Here is a 20,909-nt window from a genome sequence, read left to right as displayed (position 1 = left end):
CAAATATCTCAAAACCCTATCTTTTTACCAACGTTAATTTTTTAGGGGAAATGGCCCTTTATATCAGCTATCTACCATAAAATTTTGGTGATGGTAAACTGATAAACAAAAAAGTTATGACATTTCAAACATTTCACAATTTTTACATTTAGTAACAAAAAAATTTTTTTTTCTGTGTAAATTATTTTGAGAATTATTTTTTGATGCTGATTTTATTGTAAAGGCTACCGCCTGAATTAAACAAGTTGTTTTCATGATACTTTTGTTTGATTATTCATAATTTCTATAGTATCTATTTGAAACTTAGACGCGATCCAGTGTTTTGATCAAAAATATTGAGAGTGTCATACTTTTTATTGTACGTGACTGGTGAAAAAATCCCTTGATAGTGTTGAAAAGCTGTTGATTATAAGAAAAATGGAATTAAACTTATTTTTAAGACAAAAGCTGTATAATAAAAGTTTTATATACGCGTATACGTCTAGTTTATCTTCAAAAAAATACCTCTTAGAGAACAGACTTTATGATCGGAAGAATGCGAGTAACTTCAACAACAACAAATGCATGAGAGTTACCTACCACGTGAAAATCCATCGCCCAGTTCACACTACCCCCACCTGGTGGAAATGTTTCACGAAATACTGCGATGTGCAATATCGTCATCAGAAGGCGCTAGTGTGAAACGTCAAACGCAAAGAAAAATGATGGGCACTCTTCTGGTTATGAAAGCCACAACCAAGATTCAAAATGATCGTTAAAGGCGTGGTCAATGAAAATTTCGTCAGTGTTACGTTTGTTTGTCTGTATACATACCATGACAATGCTCACGAAAAAGCAAAAAAAAAAATACTACCGCTATGGATATTAAATAGTAAATTTTTTCTTCAGCCAAGCAAACAACACCAAACTAGTCAGTTAAAACTAATAAGTGATTTTGTTTATTATAATCTAACGAACAACATGAACAGTCGCTTTCTCAAAGGTCTTCAACTCAACTCTCTCTTGTAGACCGTTTGATGAAAAAAAAATGATCAAAGGAGTTACGAAATCTCACCGAAAGCACCATAGATAATCTGAAAGAGACTGGTTATGCCCAAATTGAATCCAAATTTACGCATTTGCACGTCCTGCCGTCTAGACTTTGACAAACGAGCCATCTGTATATCATCGGTAAAGCAGGGCGTAGGAAGTTCTAAAACGACAACAACTGAGAAATTGCCAGAAGTGCTAAGTGCAGAGAGTCATGTCACCGAACCATCAGCGACATCAGTTTAAACAATTAATCACGCCCCTTTTCAAAAATGCTTTGATATATACTTCAACATCTATACCCATTTCAATATTTTTAACGTTGCAAAACACGCTTTCAACATTCATTTTGAAGAAGAGGGAAAACACTTGTCCTCAAATGTAACAGCAAATAATGAATAAACGACTAATGCGCGGAGGGCGTGATAAAATCGGAACATTACTGTACATATAATATACATAATACATAATAAAAACAGCTTGTTTTACTCACGCAAGGCCATTAACAATAAAATCAGCATCAAACTGCGATTTCCGGCCGAAATAAAGGCAGGAACAAATCTCATTTTCTTCTTTTGTCACAGCGCTCGTTGACTCGTTAAGGGGGAGGATGATAAATAATAAATGTATTCGATGGAAAAATATCCAAACAATTAGGCAACATAGATAAACTCATCGGATTTATTAAGAAAGTTTCTGTGGAACTCGAATTACACCTTAAATTTGTTGATTTTCTTGAACATTTTATTTGTGCCCCCCTCAAAATGTTGAATTCCGACCAAAATTTTCCGAGGGGGCGGTGACATAAGAGAAAATCGAAATTTGTATTAGCCTAATTTACACTAAAAAAAATTATTACTAAATGTGAAAATTGTGAAATGTTTGAATTGTCATAACTTTTTTGTTTATTAGTTTATCATCACCAAATTTTTATGGTAGATTGCTAATACAATGGACCGTTTTCCCTAAAAAAATTGCGTTGGTAAAAAGATAGGGTTTTGAAATATTTGAGTTTTTGTGACAAAAATGATATTTTTTAATGTTAAAAAAGATTTTTTTTCACAGTGTATATTTTCTTAGGAATCACCATTTAGTTATCTAACTTTGCTGAACAATAAAATCAGCATCAAACTGCGATTTCTGACCGAAATAATTTACACAGAAAAAAATATTTACCAAATGTGAAAATTGTGAAAGGTTTGAAATGTTATAACTTTTTTGTTTATTAGTTTACCATCACCAAATTTTTATGGTAGATTGCTAATACAATGGACCGTCTTCCCTAAAAAAATTGCGTTGGTAAAAAGATAGGGTTTTGAGATATTTGAGTTTTTGTGACAAAAATGATATTTTTAATGTTAAAAAAGATGTTTTTTTCACAGTGTATATTTTCATAGGAATCACCATTTAGTTATCTAACTTTGCTGAAAAATTCATAGCAATCGAACGAACCATTTTGGCTGTACAGATTTTTGAATATTATTGAACCATTTTCACATACACCCTTTCGAAAAGTTAGTCGTGATTCAAAATAAAAATTTGATATCGAAAAATGGCGATTTAGATGGAACTGAAAAACTGTGCAAAGTTTCAGTTCAATAGAAAATCATGAATTAAAAAATTTCCTTAATTTTGATGCTGTTGCTTGGAATCGCTCAGCAGCATGATACGCTTGGGGCAATCAGTAGCAGCCAGTGCACTGCATAGCTCCGACAGGCTCCGACATCATGGCACGTTCTCTCGATGAATTTAGCTGGAAAGCGAGGTATTGATTCGGAGTGAATCCTTTTCACACAGCGAGTGAAGTGAGGATAATTTCAATGGAATCCTTGAGAAGTTTGTCGTTACTTTGAACCAGTCCTTCAGAAATGTCTAGAGGGATCATCTGTTTGTTTTTTTTTTTAATTTTCTCCAGCAGTTTTCCCTAGGAATTTCTCCACGATTTCCTCTAGAAATTTCCCGAGATATTCTTAGTGGAATTCATCTAGGGGTTTCCTAAGAAACTGTTTCAGGTGTTCTTCCAGAAATTCCATGAAAAAAACTACAGTTTCTTGTAGGATTACAGCTAGAAACTCAGGTATACCTCCAAGGATTGCTTCATAAATTTGTTTTAGAATCGCGAGCGTGTGAGAGATTGACATTTAAGTCAAGAGAGAGATAAAGTTGCGAAAGCCGAACCCGGTAATCCAGGTTGATATTCTATTTCACCGAATCGCAACTCGTTCTGTGGCTTAATAGGCTTAAGCGCCAAACTAGCGATTCGAAGTCATTGGTTCGTATCCCGCCAAAACAAGTGTTATTTTTTTTTGTTCACATCTCTCAATTTGTCGCTGTTGTATTTTGTACAACACACTGTACTCAGCAATAGCGCAGTGCTGGCAGTGGCTGCAAACCGCGCGACTGCTGGAAGGTTAAGCACACACTGGTCTTCGAAAAATTTGAGTTATTCGTCTATCATTAAGATCTTTTTTTCAGAAATCCTTCAGGGGTTTTACTCGAGCTTTGTTGCATGGAACTTCTAAAGGATGTTTCCAAGAAATAATTCTAGGAGTACCTGGAGAGGATACTTCAGTTCTTTCGGGTGTTCCGTTACATATGCCTTCCAAAAAACCGTTTCCTTCATATTTTTTGTCTCAGTGATTTCTTGAAAAATTCCTCCCGGCCCTTGATTTTCAAAAAAAAATCAGCAGGACTTCCCCTCATATCTTAACCCGTTGGAGCCGGATGATGACCCCGGCGATGAAACCAAGCATAAGAAACGTGTCTGAGGCTAGCACGGCTAAGTAATTGTACAAGAAATTCTTCGATTTTTTTCCTGATGCAACTCCAGGACTTCTTTCAAGGATTACTAAAACGATTTCGCCTAGGATTCCTTCAGGAAATCCTCAATCTTTTTAATGATGTCTTCGAAATTACTCCAGAAATTTCTTCAGATATCTCAGTGAATTCTTTCAGATATTCCGACAAGGATTATTCAAGCAATACCTTTAGAAATTACTTTTGAAATTGCTACAAATATTTAGGTTAAACTTTTTTTCAAGAATTTCTTCTAGGAATCTTCGCGTATATTTTCTGTAGTTCCTTTGGAGATTCCTTCTCAAGGAAGTTATTAAAGAAATCCTAAAAATCCTAACAGGGGTCATCCATTAAGTACATCACGGTCCTAGGGGGAGGGGCGGGGGTTTGTGAAAGTGTGACGAGCAATGCATTAAGTATACGAATACCCCGTAAAACACGGGGGAGAAGGGTTCTAAAATTCCCAGTTTTTGCGTGACGTACTTAATGGATGCTCCCAAAGAGTCTTGGAAGAAATTTCTGATAAAATATTAGAAGAAATCCATAGAGGAATTACTAAGTGAAGAGATCCTGAAGGGAATTTTGTAGGAATCCCAGAGAAATTCCTGAGGTAATCTCCGATGGAATTTCTGAAGAAATTTCAAGGGGATACTTCCTTGGAAACGCTTTTTTTCTGATAAAAACTTTGTTTTCCATAGATTTTCAACCTGCACTCGTTACTATAATCTTATTCGAATCTTTGGAAATATTTAGCATATTTATATGATATGCATATAAAATAATATGGCAACACTTCCGCAAACGATAAAATTTATGATTTACGAGTCCATCTAGGTTACCATATAAAAGGATTGTGTGGGATATGTTTTGAAATTTGATGGTTTTTATTATCAAAATTGTTCAATTCAGCTGAACGAATGTCTAGGCAAATTTTCAATTTTTTTTTGTATTTTACGGCAAAAAAATAAATAACCCGGAATTTCTTCAAGAATTTCTCCAGATATCACTTGAAATTCTGCCAAGAGTTCCTCAAAGAATCCCTCTAGATATTACTCCAACACTCATAGACTTCTGCTTAGAAATGCTCCAAACATTCCTCCAGAAATTCCTCCAAGAATTCCTCCAAAAATTACTCCAGGGATTCATCCGAAATTATTTCAGGCATTTCTCCAGAAATTCCTCCAGGAATTCGTGAATAAATTATTCAAGGAATTCCAACAGAAAACACTTCAGGAAATCCTCCAGGAACTTCTTCAGGAATTCATCGTAGAATTCTTCCAGGGATATTTTTGGAAAGTTATTTTTGAAAATTCCTCCACAAATTCTTTCATGAACACCCCTAGGCTCCTTCAGTAAAGCTTTAATAATTCCTCAAAAAAAATCCTGAGATAGCTCTAAAAATTCGTCCGAGAATTCCTTCAGGGATTTCCTCAGAAGTACCTCCGAAAACTGTTGAGGCATTACGCCAAAAAATCCTCCCGAAATTCATCAAGAAATTCTTTCGAGAATTACTCCACGAATTCCTCCAGGAACTCTTCCAGGTATTCCTTAATAAATTCTTCTTGGAACTCCACGAGGAAGATCTTCAAGAATTCCCCAAGGAATATCTCCAAGAACTCATCCAGGACATCTGCCTAGAATTATTTCAAGAATCAAGAATTCTTCCAAAAAATTCTACAGGGCCTTCCCCAAGAATTTCACCAGGGATCCCTTTAAGACTACTGCCAAAAATCCCTTCAGGTATTTCGCCAGGATTTTTGGAGGATTTTGGAGGATTTTTTTAACCCCAGGGATTCCTCCGAGAATTCTTTCAGGTAATTCTCCAGGAAATGCTCCGAGACTTCTTCCCAGAATTCCTCCAAGAATTTCTCCAAAAATTCCTCCAGTAAATTTCTCCAGGTATTCCTCCAAAACTTCAGCTAAGAATTTCTCCAAGAATCCGTCCAGGATTACCTCCAGGATATATTCCAGAAATTCGTCCAGCAAGTACTCCAGTAATTCCTTCAGGGATTCCTCCAGGAATTACTCTACGAAATCCTCCTGGAATTACTACAAGAATTCCTCTAAGAATTAATCCGGGAAATACTCCAGGAATTCCTACAAGACATATTCCGGGAATTCTTCCAGAAAACACTTCAAAGTTTTCTCCAGGAATTCCTCCAGGATTTTCTCCAAGGTTTATTCCAGGAAGTACTCCAGGAAATAAAAATTACAAAAAAATAACATCGAAAATTTCTCCAGGAGTTCCTTCCGAACTTCTTCAAGTAAATCCTTCAGGAATTTCTCTAAGAATTCCCCCAGGATGTTCTTTTAAAATTCCTTCACACTACATGAATTCTTCCAGAAAGTACTCCAGGAATTCCTGCAGGATTTTATGCAGAAATTCCTTCAAGAAATTCTTGGACAAATTCCAGGTAGAATTCTTGTAGGAATTCTTGGAAGAATACCAGAAAGAATTTTTCAAGAAATTCCAGAAGAAATTTCTAGAGAAAATCTGTAGGAATTCTTGAAAGAAGTCTTGAAGGTATTCCTGAAGTAATTCATGGAAGGGAATTCTGGCAGGAATTCTGGATTAATGGAGTAATTTTTGGAGGAGTTCTTGGATGATCTCCTGATGGAATCCCTGGGGGATTTCCTAAAGCCATTTTTCCTGGAAGAATTCCTGAAGGTATTTATTGAAAAATCCCTAGAGGTATTCCTAAAGTAATATATAAAAGAATCCCTGCCCAAATTCCTGGAGGGATTCTTGGGGAAATTTTTGACAGAAGCATTGGAGCAGATTTTGGAGAAATTCTCAACAGAGTTACTGTCGGAATTTCTGAAAGAATCTCTGGAGGAATGGATGGATTCTTGGAGAAATTCTTAGCAGAAGTTTATTTTAGGAATAACTGAAGAAATTCTTGGAAAAATTCCTGGAGGTTGGATAAATTTCTGGAGAAGTCTCGGAGCAGTTCCTCGGAGGAATGCCTGGAGTTGTTCCAGGAGTATTTTCTTGAGGAATTTCTGAAGGTTTCCTGAAGAATCTTGGAGATGAAGAAATTGGTGGCAGATTTTTTGGATGAATTCTTGAAGGAATTTCTTGAAAAAATCCTTGGTGGAGGTGGAGAAATTCCTGAAGGGGTTCTTGGCAGAAGTCATAGAGGGACTCTTGTTAAATTCTTGGGAAAGGTCCTGTAGGGTTTTTTGGAGGAATTTCTGGAAGAATTCTTGGAAGAATTTTATGAAGATGTCTTGAAGGAATTCCTGGATGAGTTCTTGGAGAAATTTCTCGAGTAATTATTGGTGGAATTCCTGGAGGAATTCTTGGGAGGAATTCCTGGAGGAATTCTTGGGAAGAATTCCTGAAGATATAATAAGAATAATTCCTGAAGAACTTCCTGGTGGAATTCCAGGAGAAATTTATCAATTCCTGACAGAGTTGCTGGAGTAGTTCCTGAAGCAGTTCCTTGAGTAATTTTGGGAAGAATTTTGCCGTAGTTCCTTAAGAACTTCTAGAGGAATATCTGAGGATATCTCTGAAGGAATTCTGGTACGAATTCTTAGAGTAATCTCAAGAGTATTTTCTTGTGGAATTACTAAAGGTTTCCTGGAGGATCCTGGAGGTATTCATGAAGGAATTTCTGGAGGAACTCTTGAAATTTCCTAAAAAATCCATGGAGGAATTCCTATAGGATTTCCTGAAGTAATTTCTGTTGGAATTCCTTGAAAAATTCCTTCACGAATTCATGATGGAATTTCTGGGGCATTTTGGGGGTTTCGATGGGTCTAAGGTGAGTTGCAGGGGGTCTGATCGAATTTCAAAGCGGGGATTGAAAGCGTTACGCGAAAGGTCTTAAGCGGCGTTCAGAAACCTTACAGCGGGCTTCAGGGGCGTATTCGTCAGTACCGGAAGGTCTCAGGTGCGTTACAAGGGGTCTGAGGGGGGTTTTGTAGGGATTTTTGGAAATTTCAGAAGATTTTCAGCGTGTTCTAGATGTGGTGAGTTCAGGGTCATTTTTGGGGGGTTTCGGAGGATCTCAGGTGCATAACAGGGGATATTAAGGGTTTCTTTGGACGTATGTCAGGGTGTTCCAGAGGATTTTCAGCGGGTTTCAGGGACGTTACCGGGGGTTCCGGGATCGCTACAGTGCATAGTGGGCAAAAACCAACCAAAACCGACAAAACTATGACAGAATTGAAAAAGCCTGAGCAATCGATTGAGACTGGTTTCAGCCACAACACGCGACGGCAAATTGCACTACGGGATTCATTTAGCCCCAAATCCCTTATATTTCAAAGAAATCTTATAGTTTCCACATCATTAATCACCTCTCTCCTCTTCTTGGCGTAACGTCCTCACTGGGACAAAGCCTGCTTCTCAGCTTAGTGTTCTATGAGCACTTCCACAGTTATTAACTGAGAGCTTCCTCTGCCAATGACCATTTTGCATGTGTATATCGTGTGGCAGGCACGAAGATACTCTATGCCCAAGGAAGTCAAGGAAATTTCCTTTACGAAAAGATCCTGGACCGACCGGGAATCGAACCCGTCACCCTCAGCATGGTCATGCTGAATACCCGTGCGTTTACCGCCTCGGCTATATGGGCCCTTTACATCATTAATCAATCTTACTTATATTGTTTGAGGTGTGTGTTTTGACAAAACGTTCTGAGGTCATGTACAAATCAATCTGAGCCTTAAAGAGTTCTGTAAGTTTGCCTAAGTATTATATTTTGCCCCAATTCCCTTATATTAGTGTAATATCATTAGTTTTGGGATTGTTTGCCTAGCTTCTCAGCTGTCTTCAGTTATGTTGCTGGCTTTTCAGTCTTCTGGGAGAATCAAAACAACTATATGTTTTCTTGATCCGACGTTTCGGTCCTTATTGGACCTTTTTCAAGGATTCGACGGATCAAGAAAACATATAGTTGTTTTGATTCTCCCAGAAGACTGAAAAGCCAGCAACATAACTGAAGACATCCAACATACAGTCGATCACCTAAGAAATAGCTTCTCAGCTTAACTTTATAAGGTTTAGATTTCAAATTGCTCAGCTATAATATTCACGTTGATGTGAGGCAGCATGTTGTCAAGTTATCGGTGTTATTTACTCCACGAAAAGTTATTGAGGAAATTTATAAGAGTTGCTGGATAAAATCTTCAATAGAAAATTTGTAAAATTCTTGGATTCCTAGGAAATATTTTTCAGAAATGTTTGAATCTGTGGAAATAATCCGAAGGCACCCTTGGAAGAAATGCTGGAGGAATTTCTGGGGAAATATACGGAAAAATACTTCTGCAGCTCCTGAACCTTCTGGCATATGAATTTCTGAAGAAATTCCTGTTAGAAACACTGGAAGTAATAATGCAAGAATCCATGAAGGAATTCTTTCTTGATTGTCTGGATGCATTCGTGAAGTAATTTCTTGCGACATTCCTGCGGATATTTTCAATGGTGTCCCTGGAAAAATCCCTGTGCAAATCTTCGAAGGAGTTCGTGAAATCCGGCATATTTCCTAAAAAAAACAATTGTTAACTGAAATAATTTCTGAAGCAATCTTTGAAATGCGGAATGCGGAGATATATCAGTCTAGAGCTGGAAACCTCAATAATCGAGAAATATAAAAGTTTTGGATCCCTGAAGAAAAATATGAGTATTTCTGAAGTAATCCCAGGAGAAGTTTCAGAAGGATTCTACAAAAAAAATCCTGAATTTATGAAGACATTTTTATGGCATACCTGAAGGAAACTCTGCAGATTTTTTTTTTTTGAATTCCCTGAAAATATGTTTGAATGAATCTTGGAAAGATTTGATGAATGAATTCCTGGACTTATTTCTAAACATATCCACAGAGTAATTATGAAAGAAATCCATAGAGAATTTATAAAAGGAATCTCTGGAGAAACTTCTGAAGAAAGCTCTGGAAATTTTTCTCTGAATTCTGACGTTTTTTTTTTTTTATGAATCGCTAAGAAAGTTTTTTTTTATAATTGTTAAGAAATCATTTGCGAAATTTTTGAATAAAAACTTTTGATTTTCTAAAAGAAATTGCTGGAAGAAATTTTTGAAAGAATCTCATGAGACATTTCTAAAAAGAAATCCATGGAGCTGTTCCTGAAGAACCTCATGGAAGTCTGGAAGAATATCTGAAGAACTGACTAAAGAAATCCGTCAAAGATATCATAAAAAAAATCCCTAGAGAGTTTTCCAAAGAAATCCATGGAATAATTGTGGATGGAATCCATGGAAGGGTTCATAAAAAAAGGTCTTAGTTTCTTTTAGATCAATAGTTTTTGGATAATTCTTTAGGGAACTTCAGATGAAAGCATGAATGATTCAATGGAAGAAATCTTTAAGCTAGTTTTTGAGGCAATTCTCAGAGAAATCTCATGCAGGGGCCTACATCGTCGAAACCAAAACATGACGCTGAAAGCGAGCGCCCATCAGCATCGTACGGACGCCGACGACGGGAACATTCAAAACAACATGCATGCGCTTCGCTTCAGCCGCCCTTCTTGTCACTTTCTTCGACGCAACGACGGGTGGCGGCTCATTTTCACACCGACTGGGATTCAGTTGAAATTTTCAAATTGTCTAAAATGTATGTTTGCTTAATATTTTTATGGGTAATGACCTATTTCAGTAAAATGTGCATAGAATACATTAACATTACACAGATTTGCCGGTTGTTACACTCATTAATTGAGTTATAACAGAGAAATTCATTCGATGTCGAACGAGCGTACGTGAGCTTGTGAGTGCGAAACAAAGTGGCGTCTGCGACGACGCAGCGCCGTCGGTTCATCGGTGACGATGACAGTCGGGCTGAGCGACGACGACGGCGCCTTGTTTCCATTGACGATTGAAACCATTGTTTACAAACTTCGCCTGAAAATTTCAATTGAAATTGAAAATGTAGGGCCCTGATCTCATGATTCGGTTAGCATGGTTAGTGACATTCCCAAGTTATAAAATAGTGACTATTTGCTCCCCGAGGCTTGTTTGTGCCTCTCTCTTGCCCGTTAGAACACATTTTAGGAACACTCACTAGCTGGGATGCATTATAAAAGACCATAAAAACTAGAAATGTTACTTGAGTGTTGAGTAATGTTAACATGACATGATTCGATCATCACTTTCTTGTGCAGCCTGAAACTACTAACCTACTGATGCGTGACAGCATAAATCTCCAACAGCCAATGGGTTCGTTCATTACCCACGTTGAGTTTTTGGATAGAAGAACAGGTTCAGAATCTATGTTTCTATCAGCAGAACCCTACGAATGGGAGCTGGATCTGCATTGCCCAAAATTGATACCGTGGTTTATAAGTAACCCCTAACGATCCGCACAGCACGCGTGATCAAATAGAAAAACAAACAATCATCCCGAATAGCACTCCAAAGCCAGCCAACAGTGCCTAGTGGTGGAGCAAAAACAGTCAGTCAGTCAGTGTGACAGCGCGACAATTTGCGTGGCGCGGGCACCGTGCTCATAACGGTGCTGCCAATTTTACACGCGCGCCGGGAGATGTAGGTTGATGTCGAAATCGACCGACAATGAGCAAGCTCTGCTGCCGGCCGACTCGACTACGACTGATTCGAAGCCCAAATATGTAATTTGACGAAATTTGAGTGATGTTTTGGACCGTGAAAATTAGCACCGTGTACTCAAACAATCGAACTGATGGCTTACAACTTGTTAAAGTGGGAGAAGGTGCAGTAGAACATCTCAGTTAGAGTTGAAGCATTCGTCATCATTTACCGAAACATGGAAAGTTGTTTTTTTTTCGCTGCAAATTTAAACAGTGATCATCAAATTTCATTTAATGAATATCATTCTTCGTCTGTAACATTACAACTATATTTTTAATGGCAAAAAATAGTTTTAATTATGTGATGCGGACGATGATTTAAAATAGCCAACGGTGAATTAGGACGCCTGGAAATAGAATCACAAATATTATTAGCAGATTGATTTGAGATGATCTTCATCTTCTACTTTGAAAGCAGAAACGATAACCATTAGGCTACCATCATCGTTTGCGTCAGATCATAAAGCATTATTATTACTGGGCGTTGTAAGACAACGTCGATAGAGCAATCTCACGAATCAGCAGCGGGCTAAATGTATTCTTCAGACAATGTAACCAATGCACCGGGGTTGACCTTTCCAACTGCAAAACACACAATCGAACCTATTCTTTGTTCAATTCAAGCAACCGATAGATCGATAAGTTGCCACATCATTCAGGGCATTGAAGCGAATGTGTGTTCTCCACGGCTGCCGGCAACAGTAGCGGTCATTAAGCGTTTCACAACAATTACGTTTATTCATCGACAACCTACGACTGACGACTTCCATGAAGTATTCATGCATTTTCCACTCGATAAATATTGCCACTTAAAGAGCTCCACCCGGGGGACCGAAACATGTAGACAGTTCTAAACAGCAAAGCCCCACATCTCTACCTACAGCCTTCTACATGTGCCTCCCCCATTCCAGCTTTAAATCTCCATTCTCCAGACGCCCAAAGGCCGACTGAATAGCAACCGTCGTAGAACTACAAAGAATAACTTTCAATCGGTTTAAAGTCTGCTGTGTTTCCCATAGGTACCGGTCGTTAGAAACTTGTTGCCAGAGCTTGATATGTATACAGACATCTACATGAGCCGTGCACACTGCACAAGCCCACACCCGGCAAATATCAAATTACCATCAACAATACACCAGCACGCTCTCGTGTTACGATTATAGCCTCATTAGTTTCGTTTTCTGTTCTCACTTTCTATCCGCAGGTGACAGTCTGCATTGTTCTCCGCTGGACCGAGCCTACAAGAGTATAGCACTGGCACACTACCCGGAGCACGTGGCGTGGAACCCGTTCGATGCACATGGAATCTGTATGCTTTCGCTACCGCAGGGCCTACGGTTTCGAACACAGAAACACAACACTGAGCCACGGTTTCACGCGTTCGCCACCACCCGAGAGGACGGCAAACGGTGCTACGGGTTCAGCTTGGTGTTCTACGAGGAAGTTCGCAGCCGGGATATCTGCAATGCCATGCACACGCTCCAGTCGATGTTCATCACGGAGCTATCCACCTCACAGCAGCCTCCCCCGGGAACGCTACGGCGGGTCAAAGAAAACCCCGTCAGTCGGTCTTTGCCGCGACAGTTCAAGATAGCCGCACAAGCCCACACGTCTGCACTTAGCTACTACGACATTACCAAGGATAAGCTATTCGTTGCGAAAGCACTTTCGCTCGTTTGTCAGGTGCCGTACGCTCACGTTGCTGAGCTCTTTCTTAGGAATCTCTACAAGTGAGTAGTTTGAAAAATATTTCAATTCATTATTTCGCTCAACTACCCATTTCTTTTTCAGGTGTCTTCCCCGCCACCCCGGTGCTCGGCTCAGCCTCGAGAGCTACGTGTACAACATCCTGTACGAAGTGTCCACTCCTCCACCCGGAAAGTCCATACGAATATACATACCGCCGGACGATCCTCATCTACCTCCCATAGCAACCATCCTCCAACGACCTGCCCTCAAGGATGAACTACCCTTCATGGATTTCCCACTAAGACTGTTGTTCACCTACCTAAGCGTAGACTGTGTCATCCAACTGTTCACCTGTGTACTCCTCGAAAACCAAGTACTCCTCCGATCTTCAGACTACCAGAAGCTTACCATCATAGCAGAGTGCATCACATCCCTGCTATTTCCCTTCCAATGGCAGCACGTCTACGCACCCATCCTCCCCGCTTCCCTCCACCACTTCCTGGACGCCCCAGTCCCATTCGTAATGGGCCTACATTCCGATTCCGACAGCAGCATCCGCATCGGAAGCGAAGCCAATCTCTGCTACGTAGACGTAGACAAAAAATCGGTCCAACTCCCGGAAGAACTCCCAGCCTTTCCCCATCGGCACGACTTCATCGCGGAGATAACCGCCGTTCTGGACAAGTATCAAGTACCTCGGGATCGCTCGCTCGATCCGCCCTCAATTCTCAGTCCAAAGAATCTCCTCAAAGACCACGACATGATGACGACCAGCTGCACGCTTCCATCGGGGATGCACGTCCGACGGAAGCACTCGCTGCACGACGTACTGGACTGGGACCGACCGAACTCACCGGATATCCCCCTTCCGCCGACGGCCGTCCCCGCCCGGCCGGACGTCCGCCAGCGAATCGTCGATATTGTACGGCGTAGCGGGGGCGACGAGGTCGACTCCGGAACCAACGAGGTCATGCCCAGTGCCAAGCAGAAGCAGCCCCTCAGCACGCTGGAACAGTACTACGAAGATCTGAGACTGAACAACTCGATACGGGAGATCTTTCTGAATCGGTTCGTGCAGATGTTTGCCGCGTACGAGCACTTTGTGATTTTGCCGAACCAGGTGAGTGAGAGGTGTTATATGTTGATTTTCTATGAGGCTGAGAACGAAGTTCTCCTCAGATTGTGCTGGATGAGTGCGACAGGAAAAAATGTTACTTCCAAAAAACTGGCTTTCTCAGTCTTAGACTATTCAAAACGGTGTGGTTTGCTTTGCCCGACGTTTCGGTTTTTTTATTGGGCTATTTTCAAGGCGATGCCACAAACATAGAATATTTCAGAGTTCATAAAACGTCTTATGAACCAATAAATTCGTTAAGTCAGAAGATTACTTATTTTTTTGGTGAATCCATATTGTTCTACAAACTAACATCTTATTCAAATGTCAATTTCTTGATTTTGCTTTGGCTGACCAAGCCATGTGGGAAATTACAATGATGAAATTGCTTTGACATCCATGTGCACAACAGAACATGTGCTCGATGAACAAATTGAGATTTGAATTATGAAAAGAAATCCACGTACTCCGGTGAGACTCGAACTCACGACTCCCAATTCGCTAGACGGGCGCTTCTATTCCTTCAAGCTACGGAGTCACTCGACTATCTCCGTCGCCAGTAGGTCTGGAACTTAACTCGATCATATCCAAGTTCTGAAATCTACTGCAAATTCAGTGGAATATATAGAATAGTTTAGTAAGAAGTTTAAACATGTTTAAATATAGAAATCTCTGAGTAATACGCGAGAGTTTATGTTATTCACTTTTGCGGAATTTGCGAGCTTATAGCGCAGACAAACAGACGTATCACTTGAAACAAATTACGATAAAAATTATCATCACGAAAACATAATCGCCCAATGCTAAACAAGCTGTGTTACGCAAACCACTCAGTAGGTGGCGGTAATGAGCAAATGTCAAACAGGAGCAAAAACTATGCTAGCGCCGTGACCGAGCGATTTGCGAACTACAAAATATTTGAACTAACCGTTAAAAGGGGAACGATGAGAAATGACTAGAGTGAGACGTCTGTTTGTCTGTGCTTATAGGTGAAGTGATCTCAATTGATCTATTCTATACTAATGATTTTGGCATTCCTCTAGGAAATATTCTTTCCAGGATTCCTTCCGCAGGAGCTCCTAGGTTCTCCAACGGGCATTACCTTTGGCATTCTTCAAGTAGGAATGCCTTCTGGGATTTTAACAAATTTCTTTTGAGGTTCCTCCAGGAATTCCCCCCTGAGAATCTCCAGCAAAAATATTCCTGAGATTCCTCAGGCAAGCAGGAATTTAATATTTCTTCAAGCGGAGTTTGATTCAGAGATCTAGCAAGAGCTGCTTCTGGAACTCGTCTAGGTATACCATTTGCTGGAATTCCTGCAGGAATTCCTTTAATGATTCTCCCAAGAATTCTTCAATCTCTCTGATTTCTTCAGCAGGAACTCTCTTTTTGATTACTCCATGAGTTCCTTCAAGAGTTCCTTCGGAAATTCCTCATTATCAGTTCCATCGTAAATTTCTTAAAGAGATTCATCGGAAATTCCTCCCGGAATTGCTTCGACGATTCTTTCAGGACTTTATCAGAAATTTATCCAGTAGTTTCTCAAAGAGTTCCCTTTGGGAATCGCTCCTAAATTTCCTTTGTTAATTTATCTACAAGTTCTTTCAAGTATTCCGAAAGGAGTACCTTTAAAAATCTTCCAAAAAATCATTCAACAATTCCTACAGGAGTTTCTTTTTACATTTATCGAAACGTCTGGCATAAGTTGCTTGAGCGATTTCTCTAGATGTTCTTTGAGAATCACTTCAGGAATTTCTTAAAAAAAATCCTCCTCTCTCGTCTCGTTGGGAATTCCTGCTGGGGTTCATCGGAAATTTCTCCAGTTGTTTCTTCAAGAATTTCGTTTCAGAATTTTTGCAAGAGCCCTATAAGAAATAACTCCCGACGTTCCTATTATCTATTATATTATATTCCTATTATATTCCTATATCTCATGGCGTTCTTAGAAAACCGATCAAGAAATTGCTTCGCCAATTCCTCCTGATGTCTTTTCACATTTTTTTAAAGTTCCTTCGGGGTTTCCCTCAAGAGTTGAAACAGTAATTCTCTCAACAGTTCTTTAAAAAAATCCACAAGGAGTTTTACCGCAAATATCATGGACTCATTCAATTTCAGAAATCTCTCCGGGAACTCTTCCCGAAAACATTTACAAAATATTTTTTCGGGAACTATGAGAATTGCTCTAGAGTTTAGGAGTTTTTTCATGAATTGCTACTGAAGCTCGTCCAATTTATTTTAAAATTATTGCCTCGGGTATTAGAAACCGCCAGCTCCTCCGTTCAATTATAAATTCCTCCAGCAGTTGCTTCGGAAATTCCTCTAGATCTTCCTTCGAAAATTCATCTGGAAATTCCTCCAGTACATCATTCGCGAATTCTTTCAGGAATGCTTTCTGGAATTTTGCCAGGGGTTCTTTCGCCTTCGGAAATACTTCCAAAACTTGCTTTTGGATTACCTCGCAGGAGCTCTGTCGGAAACTCTTTCAGGAATTCCAGTGGAGATTCATCAACGAGTTCCTTCGGGAATTCATGTGGGATCTCATCCTGATTTTACGGGACTTTATCTGGGGCTTTTGCCGAAGGCATTCCCAAACAAATTACCGATAAGATTCACAGAGAAGTTACAAAATATATTTCCGATGGGTTTGCCAAAGAAAATGCCGAAGAAATTCTTGAGAATATTTTTTGAAAAACTTCCTTAAGAAGTTTCCGATAAAACTACAAACTGTCTCAGAAGTTTCCAAAAATATGGCATTAGAAAGTAAAAATAAAATTCCGAAGGAATTAGATCAGGATTAGATTTTTTTTATTTTAAAAAAAATTACCTGACAAAAACCTAAAAAACTTCCGAAAGTTGTTTCTAAAGAAATTCAAGGAAAAATCCCAGAAGATATAGAGAAGTACTTCCACTCTACTGAAGTTGCATGAATTTTGTAAATGAATGTCAAAAAAAGATCCTAAGGATTTCTCAAATATATTTACAAAGAATTTGACGAAGGAATTCCAGAACATCCTACAACATGATGAAATTTTCGAAAGAAGTTCGCAAAAATGTTCCCGAGACACAAATCAAGTACCCGAAGAAATTCAAGAATAAATTGCTGAAAAAGTTCCCGAAAGAATAATCACATAAGGACTTTCGGAGAAATTTACGATGTAATTTCCAAAGGATAGGGGTAGGCGGGGCAATATGGACACCCTAAGGTTTTTGCCAACTTTACCTGGCAAGATGTCAAGAAAGTTTTGTTTTTTGATACATGTATCCTTTTAAAGTCTATTTAGCATCTATTGCATAAGAATGCTCACGAAGAAAAATGATTTATCCACTTCAAAAAATGTTATGAAAAATGTTAGTTTTTCATGACCGTCTTCAAACATACGGGGCAGAATGGACACCCCCATGGGGCAATATGGACACCATGAGACTTTTACGAATTTCGTACATTATTTACACCTATAAAGTCATTTCATTACAAAGCAACTATTATGGATGAATAATACGCCGAAGTAGTTCATTTTTGTTCAGTTAATTTAAATTCAGGCTGTTTCGGATAAAGCTTCGTTTTTGTCGGCATGTACAGCTGTGTCCAGCACTGCATGGCTGGATGCTCCTCAGTATAATCCACTCTAATATTCGGTCGTTACGTGATACACTTTTCTAAACGTGGTTTTTCTATTATAATTTCTGAATTGTTTGAAAGCAATTCAATTTATAATTTTCAGAATATTGACAGAAATCACTAGTGAAGTCTAGTACGCACCTGGTAAGAAAAGCACTCCAGAAAAAATCCCTCTTATTACCAAAGGAGTTTTGACAACTGATTAGTATGGGAAGAAATGTCACTTTTCCTTAAGGAATAATTGAACGGAATATTTTTCCGCAAGGAAAAGTGGCAGCTCCATTTGATTTGCCCGGCAGGCGTTACGAGCGTTACACAATTTTCATTTCTTTCCAGCTGCGGACCCGCTCAAGAAATTTTGACAACGAAATCATTTCTTGACCGTTCCTTGGCCTATCTTTTTCCACAGTACTTATCAGGTGCGTACTACCCTTGAGAGAAAAAAATCTTCCGCTTCCATCCAAAGCACACTTCGATCTGTAGGTTAGAATTAAAGTAATAACCACAAAAGTAGAAAATTTTTCACAAAAATGGATGATATAGTACATTTAGAAGAGGATGGGAAGGTCGCCTGATTCCGTGGTAGGTACCCATTCACCGTGTATCAGAGGATTTTTTTTCTTTTGTTTTAAAATGATCAAAACCACATAGCAAAGTCAATTCTCTTCGTTTATATTCATTTTAAGTAATAACTTGCAAGATTTATTTAGAAAAACGTATTTTCATATTTTCATTTTTTTTTCTACTCATACGGGGCAACATGGATCACGGTGAATGGAGACCACTGATTTTTATGGTACCCATTTACCGTGCCCTTTTGTTTCAATGAAAAAAATGAGTGGAATCGTACTTTCTTGGTAAACTTGCTTCGATAATGCAAAATAGATACCTGATAGGTGAATTTAATTGCTTCTTGGTGAAATAATATCGTTACTACATTTAGTTAAACGCTTAAATCACGTAAGCGCTGTTTTTGTTTTTTTACTACGAATGCTGTGACTGAGCTAAATATTGCTTCATATAAACACATTTTAGTGTCAAAATGGTGCTGTAAAAAGTTTTGACATGGTAACAATCCATTAGTGTTGTATTGGTGAAATTAAAGTGAAATTGAGGGGGTTAGAAGCAAAGGGGTGTAAGTGACAAAAAACCACTTTCGAGTAAATGAGGTTTAAAGTTTTTGACCAATTTTTCATCCACTACAAAATGTATGGAGCTCCAAAATCAACCCAATTTTCTCTGATTTATTGTAATTTTTCCAATCATCGTAAAAACAATCTTAAAAAAGTTCCTGAAAGCTTGAAATCTGAAGAATTTTATGATATGCTCAACTCAAAATCGATAAAATGGTCACTTACACCCCTTTGATTCTGGGCCCCTCAATTGTCATACCATTCCATTGTAATATGAAAAAATATCCGAAGGCCCACGGTGAATGACGACTTGACGGTACTGAAAATAAAAAAAAAATGTCAAAAAAAAAATCTACCTAATAAGGGTCAGAGTAACATTAGAAATCTCACGCTACCAAATTCATTATATTCGAGAATAAGCGATTATGGCACTGACTGAAATCGTCATCTTTGTTTTCATACGATGCCGCATCAAAAATACAAAAATAAGAAAAAAACTAGTAGAGCGGACCTGGTGTGATGGTTAGAACACTTGACTATCAAGCCGAGGACCTGGGATCGAATCCCACTCCCGACAAACTTACAAAATGTGAGTTCTTCCTTCGGAAGGGAAGTAAAGCGTAGGTCCTGAGATGAACAAGCCAAGGGCTAAAAATCTCGTTAATACAGAAAAAAAAACAAACTGCACTTCAACTCTAGGCTTTACAAATTGCCGAATGAATTCACAAAAAAAAATCAAAAGTGAATGCCCGATTTTTTTATGAAACTTCCCAACACAATCCAAGGCAATCTGCAAAGATATCTAAAAAAGAATTCACAAAGAATTTCTTGAATTTCCTTACGAAATTCCAAGAAAATTCTCGATGGAATTGCCATTGCAATTTTTGAAGAGATTACCTATAACGTTCCCACACGAATTACCGATGCAGTTTCTTAGGGAATGGTTGATAAAATTTCCAAATGAAATTTATAAAAATAATGCCGAATAATATCCCAAATGGATTTCCAAGGTGATTCCAAACGAAATTGTTAAAGAAGTTTCTAAAGGTGTTACGCAGAGATTTACTGGTTTTTTTTTGTAATACAAATTTTTGACCTTCTATACAAATGAGATACAGAGTACAGAAAAATACAGATTTACAAAATGTGATACAGATTTCATCACAATTCTTTCAAAAAATTTAATGAAAACTTCATAAATTGCTGCTTAAACTTTGAAGAATTTATGGAAATTTGTGCATTTTCACACATGTTTAAAAAAAATAAATAACTGTAAAAATTGAAAACCGTCAAAGAGTAGAGTGATTTTCCAATTGTTGCAAACTCGCCTATTGTTGCACACCTATGTTATTCTTACGAGGTGTGCAACAATTTGCGAATTTTTAGCCGTGCAATAATTGGAAAATTACCCTAGTACATTTTTATTAGTTTTATTGAAATCTAGGGCTCTCGGTCACTCAGTGTCTGCTATACCTTCAAATACGGCGGTACAGAAAAATCTGTATTGATACAGACTTTTGATAAAACAATCTGGCATCTCTGGAATTACGAAGTAATTTTCAAAAAAAAGTATCGATAACGTTTCCAAATAAGTTTCCAGCGATTTTTTTTTTAAATTACTATCCAAGAAGTTTCCAAAAATATCTACCGAAATTGCCGAGAAAATTCCCAATGAGATAACAGAAAGTATTCCCAAAGAAATACCTAAGGAACTTGCTAATTAAATTTCTTCTCTAATCAATTCTTCAAGAAATTACCAAAGCAGATATTAAAATATCATCAATGGAATTCCTTAAAAATGTAAATTCAACTCTCTAAGGAGTTGTAGGTCGGCTCCATAGACACGTTCTCCTCCATTTGAGAAATTTGTGCCAGCCTTGGAAAAAATGTCTTTAGAACACTTTTGGAAATCTTCTGGAATAATTAAATTTGCAAAAAATATTGTTATGAGAAATTC

The 20,909-nt window shown here is 38.4% G+C and overlaps 1 protein-coding gene across 3 annotated transcripts in view; it reads left to right on the top strand.

The window, feature by feature from the left end:
- LOC109399088 (DENN domain-containing protein 5A) overlaps window positions 1–20,909 on the top strand; it is a 128,233-nt gene that overhangs the window by 84,015 nt on the left and 23,309 nt on the right. For all 3 annotated transcript variants that reach the window (XM_062855811.1, XM_062855812.1, XM_062855813.1), the window contains exons 2-3: window positions 12,602–13,127; window positions 13,189–14,206. In XM_062855811.1, the coding sequence (XP_062711795.1) occupies window positions 12,602–13,127; window positions 13,189–14,206 (1,544 nt within the window). The remainder of the gene's footprint in view (window positions 1–12,601; window positions 13,128–13,188; window positions 14,207–20,909) is intronic.

The sequence above is a fragment of the Aedes albopictus genome, chromosome 3 (assembly GCF_035046485.1).
Source record: "Aedes albopictus strain Foshan chromosome 3, AalbF5, whole genome shotgun sequence".
Lineage (NCBI taxonomy): Eukaryota > Metazoa > Arthropoda > Insecta > Diptera > Culicidae > Aedes > Aedes albopictus.
Note: the sequence above shows the minus strand (reverse complement) of the source record. Positions and strands in the feature narration are given on the sequence as shown.